At 32.0% G+C, this 12,318-nt stretch overlaps 1 protein-coding gene across 1 annotated transcript; it reads left to right on the top strand.

The window, feature by feature from the left end:
* Nucleotides 1-6,187: 6,187 nt before the first annotated feature.
* LOC126749400 (DNA polymerase beta-like) lies at nt 6,188-8,698 on the top strand. The gene is made up of 7 exons (XM_050459090.1): nt 6,188-6,206; nt 6,483-6,565; nt 6,623-6,822; nt 6,873-7,156; nt 7,206-7,389; nt 8,188-8,377; nt 8,432-8,698. Exons 2-7 carry the CDS (start codon nt 6,499-6,501, stop codon nt 8,524-8,526), a joined length of 1,020 nt encoding a protein of 339 aa, XP_050315047.1. The 5' UTR covers nt 6,188-6,206; nt 6,483-6,498; the 3' UTR covers nt 8,527-8,698.
* Nucleotides 8,699-12,318: the final 3,620 nt, after the last annotated feature.

Raw genomic sequence — 12,318 nt, 5'->3', positions numbered from 1 at the left:
TGCGTTCCTAATGTGTATTTGTAATACTACTACTAAAGTTTTTTGTTTTGTTGTGCAGGTTATGTGTACTTTTTTAAAAGGTATTTAAATAAAAAAATGTTTTTTTAAAACAATTGAATTTTTTTACCCTATCTATGCAACTAAAATTTTTATAAAACATAAATGTTAGAGTGCTTGGGAAAAACAGTCAATATGGAAAAAAGTCATAATTTGCTTAAAATTAAATAAGTAAATTAAGTAACATGATGGGAAAAAGTGGGGCCTAACGTTTGATAAAAAGAAAATAAGTCAAATTAGGAAAATACATATTCAATCTGTATTTTTCTAATATAACTACTTTTCTGACCAAACGTTGGGCCTCACTTATTTCCCATTTTTTACAAGACTTATTTTATTTTAATCAAATTATGACCTATCCTGTTTTTCCCAGGCCCCTAAAATTTATTATTACACAGATTTATGACGAAATTCTATAAAAATGTATTTTAAATTTTTAAACAATTTGTTTATTTTTTTATACAAATATATTGATTATTTTAAAATTTTTATGAATATAAATACAAAATATTGTAATAAAAAAACTCCAGTTCTTATGTTAATTTGATATACAAACCTAAAATAAGTAACCTACATTATATTTAAATTTATAAAACAATATATAGTATTATTATACACAATTTGTAATAAATTTTTATAGTTGAAATGAAAGAAAATATATTGTAAAAACAACCTACACTAACGTGTGTATTTAAAATGCACAAATTGTGTTTTTTTCCTGTACATACCATGTTAAAAAAACACTAAGAGTTTGCTTATTTACTGAACAATTATATTAAATAAATATAAAATATTGTCGAATTTAAGTACACAAATAGTGTGCTATATATACAATAAAATAAATCAAATTGATACACAATTTGTTGATTATAGAACCACAGTTGTTTAAACACAATAGCATAGAGAAATTCTATACAAATTGATTCTGTACTATTTCCAGAATCAAATTGTATGTAAAATCTATACAATTGTTGAATTTTTATTCACCTATTTTTAAGAGTGTGGTTACCACCGGCAAGGGGTTGGGAAAGGGATTTAAAGGATAGGAAGGACGAACAACCGCGTGTTGATGGGATGAATGATAACGCGGAAGTCGGATAGAAACTTTCACAAAGTTTAATTCTGAAATGCACGTTGTATTAACGGCAAGGGGTCGGAAAGGGTCAAGGAAAGGAATTCTTAAGATAGGAAAGGACCAGCACAACTACGTGTTGACTGGGTGAAGGATGACGCAGAAGTGATTTATTTTTCTTCTTTTGTCTTCCAAAGTGACGCCGTCTGTTTATTATTCAGCAAATCTATTACTTTAGAGTAAACCATGTCAGGTAACTGTCAAAAAAAGTGGAGAAATTTATTATTCATTTTACGCCCGTTTCATATTCGTTCAAAAGAATTGCAAGAAGGAATTTTTTGCATGAAAATAAGTTTTTTTTTGTTGATTGTAATCTTTAAGTCACTCAAAAATGCCCAAAAGATTTTTAAGCTTGATTAAAAACACATTAAACAATACCGCATAATAACAGGTTTGCGTTTATCGTCAGGTCTAAGAAAATTTCCTAAATTCCTAAAAAATTTCCTAAATTTTCTTTTTGAAGAAAACATGCTTATTGCTCTAATAAACTGAAAACGTTACCAAATTTATTTTCTTCACTTTTTACCTAAAAACAAAGATAGGAAAGATCTAAGACCTTTTTTGCCTAAACCTTAATATTTGTCATCTGGTGACACTGGTCACATTTATCCATGTTTCGTCTAAATAATATATAGATTCTATACGCTATCTGACAATTCGAGTACTTTCCATTACAGCAGCTCATTTATAGCGAATTGCCCTCTTCTGCATAACAAATAAAGAATTAAACAGATATTGGGAACAAACTCCCCAGTAGACAATTCCATACCTAAGATGGGATTCAATGAGAGCATGGTAAGCATTTTTGGCTACAACAAAGTTAAGGGCATTAGAAATTACTCTAATAATAGTTAGATGACAATTTTTTTTGCAAGTAAGAGATGTGGTCTTCAAATTTTAAAAGCTTATCTAGATTATCACACCTAAAGGAAAAAATTTTGATTTTAAAGATGTTAAAAGCTAACTTGTTAGCATCCCACCACAGCTTAACAAGAGTCAAATCCCTATCAATGACAACTCTCATTCTATCAGGATCGGTATCATGCCAAAATATAGTGATATCGTAGGCAATAACTGTAAACTTTCCAGAAACAGGGACCAGAGGCAGATCATTGACGTATAACAAGAACAAAATGGGACCGAGGACAGAGCCCTGGGGAACACCAGCATTAATGAGTAGCCTAACAGACACTCTCTGAGTTCCACCTGAAAGATAGGCTCGAAACCAGTTAAGAGCACCTCCCCGGAAGCGTATTCACCGACCATCTAGTGTTAAGACCGTAATAAGGATTCATCGACGTTGATTGGTCAAGATTTGAGTATCGATTAGGTAGGTATAACAGCTGTTTGCTGTTCTCATTCGAATAAATTTTGGAGTGAACATCTAATTTAAGTTTTTTTATAGTTGAATTTTAATTATTTTGGACTAATTTTCGTGATAAATTTCAATTAAAAAAAACAACAAAACTATAAATAAAACAATTTAGTCCCGTATAAAGCCCATTACATGATTAACTATTTGTATGTGTACCTGTGTTAATGTGACGAGAAGTGTTCTGTTTAGTTATATTTTTGGTTTTAGGGTGAATCACATTTTGTTTCTTTTATTTTTTTCTTATTATAATCAATAAACATTTACAAATTGAATAGAGTGAGTTTTATTTTAGGGGTTGTACATTTAAATAATTATTTCTCTTAATCTTTATGTTTTTTGTGGGCATAAGATTGCATTACTCAATTAATTTCAACTATAACTAGATAAATGTAATCATTCATAAAAAAAACTGTAACACTTTTTTCTGCTCGTGATCCGTATTTTTGATGTAAAGATGTAGATATTGTAAAATTTTATAAAAAATATAATGTTTGATTGATTGTAGTTTTTTAACAACTTATTATGAAGAATGAAATTTTGAGTTTGACAATGATCAAGAATGTTACGTTGTAAAGCGAGTGAAAGATCCTTCTGTCAGTAAATAAATAATTTATTTTGTTAAACTTGTAAGAAACTGTATAAAAAGAATAAATAAAATAAAGTTGTTATATTATCGAACTTCTTTATTTCATACATTGAAAATAAAATATAAAATAAGGTAGATAACTCTGGCACATTGCAAAGATACATAACAACACAGAATGTAACATTGGGTTTGATTAACAATCTTATTTTCATATTAGAAAAATTAGATAATATCAATACACAAAAAGGTTAGCATCTACCAATTTATTGATTAGTTAGTTACCTACCATGAGATTTGGCACTGGGTAAATTTGCCATAATATTTTTATGTAAATTTCTTGGCCTTTTTTTAACTCTGTTAGACTTAAATTTTGTTGGAGGGCGTCCAGCAGCTATTTGAGCCCTTGGTGACTCCATTTCTTCATCATGCAATAGAAGTTGGAACGCGAATAGCTGCACCACCTTTGAAATTCCGAGACACCTGAGCTACCGCAGTAGCAACAAAACTGTTAAACTGTCTTGGGTGTGTATTTTTGCTATACAAAGGTTTAACTTCCTTTTCAAATTCAATGGCAAGTTCTGTAGAAATGGTCTGAATTTTACAACCTCACTACAAATTTGTTCATAATATTTAGATGAAACTTCACTCGGTTCTGCCATTGTTTTTTCTTATTCGATTGCAGTTACTGGATGAGATGGAAGAGCCGTCGCTGTTATTAGGGATGTCCTCGCTTAAACCTAAAAAGAATGAAAGTTCTGGACATTTTTCTCCCAATGCTAATTGTCCTAAATTGTATCTTTCACTAGCAGACACTAAAGGCAAATTCGGCAAACTATATTGGAAACAATTATACATAAAAGCCTGATGTTTACAAAAACGACCCTGTGCACCAAAATGACATTCACAAATACCTATTTTTACTATATAACTACAATTTAAATCTTTCGCACTTGGCACTTTGTATAAATAATTATCAATTTTTTCTACGCATTCATGCTTAATATTCTTTTGTGTAAGTATTCTGCAAATACTACTACCAGAAAATCTACAAGTGCAACTACATTAAAAGCTTTTGTGCGTCCCAAAACCATATCTTTGATTATTCGTACTGTTGTCTTGGAGAAGTTATTTCCTTTTCTTGCAAACAGTGTCCATTCTTCACATCGTACCGCAAAGTAGCACATTATTTTTTGGACTTCTCTAGCACAACACAAAACGTCTCGTTTAGTTTCGTAATTACATTTGTTAAATCATACATTTTGAGATTTTGAAAACAACCTAACACGAAACACGAGTTCGAGTTTAAGAGTTTTAAGTATCGACATATGTCTAATACGTCATCTTAAATTAAATTTGACCAATCAGCGTCGATGAATCCTCATTACGGTCTTAACACTAGATGGTCGGTGAATACGCTCCCCGGAAACCATAAGTCTCGAGTTTCAGCAGCAGAATTCTGTGACTCACAGAATCAAAAGCCTTGGATGAGTCACAGAAAACCATGCTGCCGCACATCCACTAGAATTCAACCCCAAGTAGAGGCTCTCTAGAAGGTTGAAAATAGCATCGCCCGTTTTTTAAGTCCATCACACCAGTCCATAACCAGTCTCTCAATCAGCCTGCCAAGAGTGGGAAGCGGAGCTATTGGCCTAAAATTTGATGACTGTTGTGGTCACCTCCCTTGTACAACGGAATCATCAAAGCCTCTTTAAGAGAATAAGGAAAAGTTACAGATGAAAAAGAAATATTGATTACTTCAGAAAGTGAAGTTTGTGGCAATGCAGCTCTCATTGAAACTTCATCCCACCCACCAGAATTCTTACTCTTTATGTCACGCAGGACAGCTTCAATCTCATTTGGATCTGTAGGTCCAAGAGAAAATGTTTCAGGGACTTGAATGCTACTAAGATAAGGGACTAGATCGACATTACACTGGGGCAAACTCTCAGAGAGATACAAGAAAATACCCTGATAATAAGTGTTAAGGGACTCACCTGTTAAAGCTTCAGAAACAGGATCACATTGTACACCACCCCTCATGTTGTTAACAATTTTCCAAGTCTCCCTAGATTTGTTGGATGATTGTTCAATTCTTTTTAGAGTAATATAAGTTTTTTTCCAGCTTAATAGAGTTTCGGTAAATCCCGCGGTACTTATTAACATACGACCCAAAAAATGCATTACCAATTGCAAATTTTCTAATGTAAAGCAATGATCTGAGATTTTTAGCCGAAGTTAGCAGTCCTTTAGTGTACCAAGATTTTCTTTTTTTTTTCTTAATTTCAACTAAGGAGAAAGCTAAATCGAAAACCTGTACCAACTTTGTGTGAAATTTTAAAAGGGGTTCCTTACTCTTCTCCGACATTAAACTTTCCCAGTTTGCTGCATTACAAAGTTCTTTAAATTTATGAAAGTTTTTTCTAGTGTACAATCTTCCTACCCTATCTGTGACCATAGAATAATAATTATTCTGTGGTTGTGTGTGTTAACACCAATTATTGGTATTTGCAGAAAGGAGCACAACACAGCATAGTGGTGGGACAGCCCAGGATTTACCTTTTCTGACTGAGCTGTTGAACACGGGTGAGCCGATCCACGTGCATAGTAAGATCAGAAGATTTAAACATCCCACTCAAAGCCAAGCTAGTCTCAGAAGAACCGGAGGCCAGAAAATCCAAATTTAGGTCAGGCGTTGATTGATATTTCACTTAAAATACATTCTAACTTGTCAATAAATACCTTTAATAACATTTACAGAAAGAGGCCTATAGAACCTTAGGATGTATAAGTTAATTTTCTTGCAGTATGCAATGGAAAATTCACAAACCTTTTCATCCAAAAAAGAATTAAACTTATCAACATTAACAAAACAGAAGTCATTTTAAAAGTCATTTCTGCACATTATCAGTGTTCCACCATGATTATACCATAGACCAATAACCAAGTCCTTGGTTATAAGTCTATGGATTATACTGACTGCGACGTATAGCCTGTGACGTTGATTGAGGGACACCCTGTGTAGCGTAAACAAACAAGTCTGCGATTCACATAATACGGTATTCAAAACTGAAAAAAAAATGATGCTGAAAGGCCTTTCAATGTTCTAAGTGCTGTCATATTATCAAAAATATGCATATCTAGGTGAAAGCGACGCTAGCGCACAAACTGTAGCTATCCGAACTTTTAACTATGCATAGAATGGCATAGGCCCCATACTTTTTTTTCTATGTCTCTTCTGTGAAATCAATATGATGTTTGTTTGGTTATGTATTCGTTTACTTTATCAACAATCCACAAATTTTAGTACATAATAAATAAACATCGATTTCCAGGTTGATTAAAGGAAAAATGAGCAAACGTAAGGCTCCTAGTGAAGAATCAAATCCGAACCATGATTTTTGTGAATTTTTAACAGGTCCAGTTTTAAAAAAAAAAATATTTTTTTATAATAACTTCAACAGTAAATTTCCAGAACTGGCCGAATACGAAAAGAACGTAACTGGACACATCCATAAATATAAAGTGTACAGGAAGGCGGCGTCAGTGTTAGCCGCTCACCCTACCAGGATCACATCGGGGGCAGAAGCTAAGAAACTCCAAGGGATCGGAGATAAGATATCCAAGAAAATTGATGAGTTCTTGCAAACTGGTAAACTACAAAAATTGGATAATGTGAGCGATATATCGAGGACTTTTTTCAGTATTGAGAGCCCTAATTTCAGATCCATCATGATAAAGAAAGTCAGGCTATACAAGAATTGACAAGAGTCTCAGGTATAGGAAGGGCAAAAGCTAAAAAACTGTATGAAGAAGGTATAAGTTCCATTGAGGAGCTTAAAAAACATACCAATCAGTTGACTCATCATCAGATAGTTGGTTTGAAGTATGTGAATGATTTTGAGCAGAAAATCCCTCGAGAAGAGATTGAAAAAATTGAGAAAGTTCTTGTAAAAACAATTAAAAACTTAGACAAAGAGTATGATGTGACTATTTGCGGCAGTTACAGGTAATAATGGCAAAAAAGTGTTGTAAACTGAATAAAAGGGTGTTTTTAGAAGGGGAAAAGCCTGTAGTGGTGATATAGATGTCCTAATCACACATCCCCATTATAAAAGTGACCGAATTGATAAGGATAAAAAATCCAAAACCCATAACCATATTTTAAAAGAAGTTGTCGAGGCACTGGAGAATTGTGGGCTGGTCACAGAGACTTTGTCCCTAGGCGATTCCAAATTTATGGTAAGGATTTTGTATGTAGATAAACCTTTATAAATTGAATGGGAAGACTACAAGCTAATTGGTCAACTCCTAATTCATTTTTTTCATGTTAGTAAAAGTATATAAGTTCAAAAACTCCTAAAATTTTTAAATCAAGCCAAGAATTTATTTTTTTTTACAAAATCTACAGTAAAAAAACCATTTATAGATTAGGTTACAAAGCAGGTAAAGAATTTACAGTATTCCTATTATACTATTTACCTTAACACATAGATATTACAGGAGAATTTAGGTAATAGCATGCTCCATAGTAAATAGCAATGGATATATTGTCCGGTACACAAGTACATTAAGAGCTATCATACCCAACAAATTGAGTTCATCTATTTAGCTTCTAATTAATTTGGACAAAAATGTCAGACATGTCAAGATTCTTTGCCTTTCCAGGCTCATTAAATTAAATTTATTCATTATCTCCAATGTGGAAATATGCAGTATCCTTGTAGTTAATAAATCTTAATAGTTTATTCTGCACTCTCTTGATATTTAAAATATGCAGGTTATGTAATCTAGCAACCGTTTTTTGCTATATATTTGAAATGGTTTGTCACATCTTGGCCAATTGCAGTCGTCAAATCTGGGTTTTTGCTAAAAAAACTTATTAATAAGTCTCTGGGGCAAAATCCTTAAAAATTCCTGTGAACAGAATTATGGGATCTGAGTTTAGAATATTTTTATTTGTTTGAGAATTAAAAGAGAAAAAAAAACACAAGTTGAATAATCATTTTTCAAAGACAATAATACAAATACTTTAAATAGGGTGCATGTCAACTCAGCGCTGATTTACCCACCAGAAGATTAGACATAAGATTCCAGCCCTATGACCAATATTACTGCAGCATATTACACTTTACTGGGTCAGACATTTTTAATCAGGATATGAGAGCTTTCGCTTTAGAACAGGGATTTACTTTAAATGAGTACACTTTGAGGCCATTAGGAAGCACTGGTAGAATATACAATAAACAAAAATATACCAAATTAAAGAATTTATTTTTTTTAGGTGTACCTGGGGAACCAGTGGAAATATGTTCCGAAAAGGATATTTTTGACTCTATTGGTTATCCTTATAAGGAACCAAAGGATAGAGAGGGATAATAATATAAAAATTCTTTTTTTCGAGTAATTTTATATTTAAATAAATCAATATTTCCTTCACATTGTTTTTTTTTTTGTTTATATCGTAAACATATTTCTTAAGTACAAATTTATTTAAAATAGTTGTTATTTATTTGTATTTTAGTCTAAAATATATATCTTATATACTGAATGGTTCATTGGTTTTTTTTAAAACTTATACATAAGTAGTTGAATAAAACTTAAATGCTAATGCCCCTAAACTTATATATAATAAATGGCACATTATATACCAAGAATAGTTTATTTTTTATGTAAATAAAGGTTGAGCAAATAAATAGGAAAGTCCCTAAGAGTTATGTATAGAGTGATCATTAATAAATATCTTAGTCCATGCTGTATATGCTGAAGACTTTAACCAAAGAGTTACCTTTTCTAGGGTAACTATAGGGTAATTATTTTAATTTCGCAATCTGTATGCGAATTTTCAAGGTTCAATTTCTAAATTGAACATTCAATAACCCAACCGTTGAAATCAATTTTCTCGAAAACTATATTTGTAACATAGAACCCTATAACTCCAAGCCAGCGAAGTGTCTAATGATTTTAATTGAATAATTATACAATTTTAATTGAATAATCTAACCCTCTTAGTATTTTAAGGATTTTTTGAAAAATAGATTAATTTTTTTTTTTAAATCCTGATATACATATCTAATAATTTAAATTAAATAAATTATATATGAATTTCCAAGGATTTAACCCGCTTAATTTTTTTTTTGCAATTCCCTCTTATTTTTAAATATGAACTACATAGTTTTTTAGTTATGAGGATTTTTTCGAAAAATTTAATTTTACTTAAATTTTTTTATTTTCAATTTCCCGTAACTTTTCTAAAAACTCTCTTATAAATATATAATTATTTTAATTGAAAATCCTCTGTTTTCGCGCCAATTGTGAGATTATGTGTTATGGTAATTACCAGTGAAATTGTACCAAAGTGCGCGCATAAATATACAACGTAGTGGTCTAGTAAAAGTAAGTATTTTTAAGGTTTATATCAATAGATATATTTAATTTAGGTTATGTTTTAGAGGGGTGTCCAATAACTCACTGTAAAATATGATTCTTTTTAGTTGTTGGACATCTGTCCAATAACTGCATTTTGCAAAGTTTATACACTTTTTGTGTGTAATTTTTGTGCGTCTTCTCCTGTTTCCGGTACATCGATTTTGGTGTTAATAATCACAGTGTAGCCAGTTATTGGACGGCTGTCCAATAACCGATTTATACTCTGTCCTATAACTGAAACATGATTTTTTTTTGTATTTATAGTTTTCAATCATGCCCAAGAAAAATAAATATAATGCGGAATCGATGAAAGCCGCGATACATAAAATAAAGAATAACAAAATGTCATATAGAAATGCGGCACATAAATACGGAATACCTAGGTCAACGCTGGAATTCAAAATAAAAAATCCTGGACATAATGTGTGTGTGTGTCCATGCGGTCCAAATCCAATCTTTTCAGCAAGAGAAGAGTCTGATCTTGTAAGGTGAAGTTAATTTAGTTAGGTAAGACGTTGAAATATCAGGATAACTGTTTTTAATTTTGCAGGTGGATAGAAAAGCTGGCCACAAAAGGAATCCCTAGAAAACGAGAGGACATTTTAAATAGCGTCCAAAAATTTTTGACTGAAAATCCTCGTCCTAATCCCTTTAAAAATAACAGACCGGGCGATAGTTGGTTTAAGGTAATTAGGCAACAAAGAATATACCGACTTGGAAAATATTTATAGATGTCACTTTATATTTTAGGCTTTCTTAAAAAGACATCCAACAACTGTACAGCGGACAAGTGAAGCAGTAAGTGGTGCCAGCGCTTGTGTGTCAGAAGCAGATATTCGAAAATGGTTCAAAGATATAAATAGTTATCTTACTTCCAAAAACTTAATCATTGATGACCCTTCAAGAATTTACAATGGCGATGAATCCGGGTTTCAGATTTGCCCAGAAACTGGCAAAGTTCTTGCTAGAAAAGGCGCAAAACATTTTTATTATGTGGAAAAAGGATCATCTAAAAAAAGCATCACTGTCATGTTTTCGTTTTCTACTTCTGGATTAACTTGTCCGCCAATGATAGTGTATCCTTACAAGCGAGTTCCGGAAAAAATAAGTCAGACTGTCAAAGATCCTGATTGGGGCATTGGAAGATCCGACAATGGGTGGATGACGGCAGATACGTTCTATGATTATGTAAAAAATATATTTCATCCGTTTTGGTGAATAATAATATACAATTCCCTGTAATATTATTTTTGGATAGGCATAAGTCCCATTTAAGTTATGACTTGAGCCTACTTTGCAATGAGTTAAACATTGAAGTTATAGCCTTATATCCAAATGCAACCAGAATTCTCCAACCATGCGATGTTGCAGTGTTCCGGTCCATAAAAATGGGATGGAAAAAGGCAGTTAGGGAATTTTATGAAAAAAACCCTGGAGAAGTGCTAAATAAAATGACATTTGCTCCTCTACTGGAGAAAGTAGTGGCGAATAATATTAAAAGGGACACTTTAATCAATGAATTTCGTGTATGTGGTTTATTCCCTTTTAACCCAGATGCTGTTGATTACACTCAAGTGTTTGGGAGGAAATTAGTGTGCTGAGGTAATATTATAAAAACTTTTTTATTTACCTATTATAATTTAAATTATCACCTTAGCACATTTTTAGGTAAAAATGCCGCCCCCGCGTATGGACTATAGATCATTCGTTACTTTGACTGGTGAAGATTTAATTAAAAGATGTAAGTTATTCGATGATCTTTTGGTTAAGGAAGGTATTACCGAAGAATTTTTGGCTTTGTACAAAATATGGAATTATTTTGAAAAACCTGATTCATTGACACATGTTAAAAAAAAAGACTTTGACGTAAGAGACATATCAGAATCGTTTGCTACTGAGGTGTTTTACTCGACTGAGGCTGAACCTGAACTAGATCCATCTGAAAACCAACCTTCAAGTGAACCAGAAATTAAATAAATAAATTTGGATTCTAAAGTCAATTCATCTCAGATTCAACTTACAAAGAAATCACAAATTAATGTAACACAAAATATTTTCATAAAACCTAGTAAGGACACTTGTAGCTTGCCGTCAACAATTAAAAATATAGGTGACTATCTAGAAGTGCCAGAACAACCAACAAGAAAAAATAAACGCAATATCGAAAGTCTCCTTTGCTGTAACATCAAGAGAGTACCAGGAAAGTTTTGAGAAAAGGCGTGCCTTAATGTTAGAATTAGAAAATAATAAATTAGAGAGAAAGCGAAAAAGAGAAGAGAGTGCAGCAGCAAAAGCTTTAAAAAAGACGAGATACTGACAAAAATAATTCATGCTTTGTATGCAAAGTTCGTACAATAAAAAATAATTACCTCACGTGTGATAGCTGCAAGAAAAGAATTCAATCAAAAGAATTTTGCGTTAAGAAAGATAATGAAATAAATACACAGAAAAAAAAAGATGGCAATGAACCGAAACAACTAGGAAGTTGCGAGGAGTATGAAGTAGATGAGAACGGTCAAGTCAATAGCAAAATTTACGAAAACCCAGGAGAAATAAAAAGTGAGGAAGAAATTGAAATAGACGATCTTGAACACTATAGGAAAAAAGTGGACCAGATGTCAGAAAATAATTCAAATGACGACATGGACGTCGAAGAACTTTTTAATACATTCCAACTTGAAATGAAAAAATATAAGTGAAAATAGTTCAATAAAGTTTTTTTATACTAAGTAGGTAATTTCA

This window comes from Anthonomus grandis, chromosome 2 (assembly GCF_022605725.1).
Source record: "Anthonomus grandis grandis chromosome 2, icAntGran1.3, whole genome shotgun sequence".
Taxonomy (NCBI): Eukaryota; Metazoa; Arthropoda; class Insecta; order Coleoptera; family Curculionidae; genus Anthonomus; species Anthonomus grandis.
This window is presented reverse-complemented; position numbering and strand designations above follow the sequence as displayed.

Excerpts from the sequence above, each read along its gene's own strand:
- LOC126749400 (XM_050459090.1), top strand. The coding sequence starts at position 6,499 with ATGAGCAAACGTAAGGCTCCTAGTGAAGAATCAAATCCGAACCATGAT. Across the intron at positions 6,823-6,872 it reads AACTACAAAAATTGGATAAT|ATCCATCATGATAAAGAAAG; the intron begins GTGAGCGATATA and ends CCCTAATTTCAG. Across the intron at positions 7,390-8,187 it reads TAGGCGATTCCAAATTTATG|GGTGCATGTCAACTCAGCGC; the intron begins GTAAGGATTTTG and ends TACTTTAAATAG.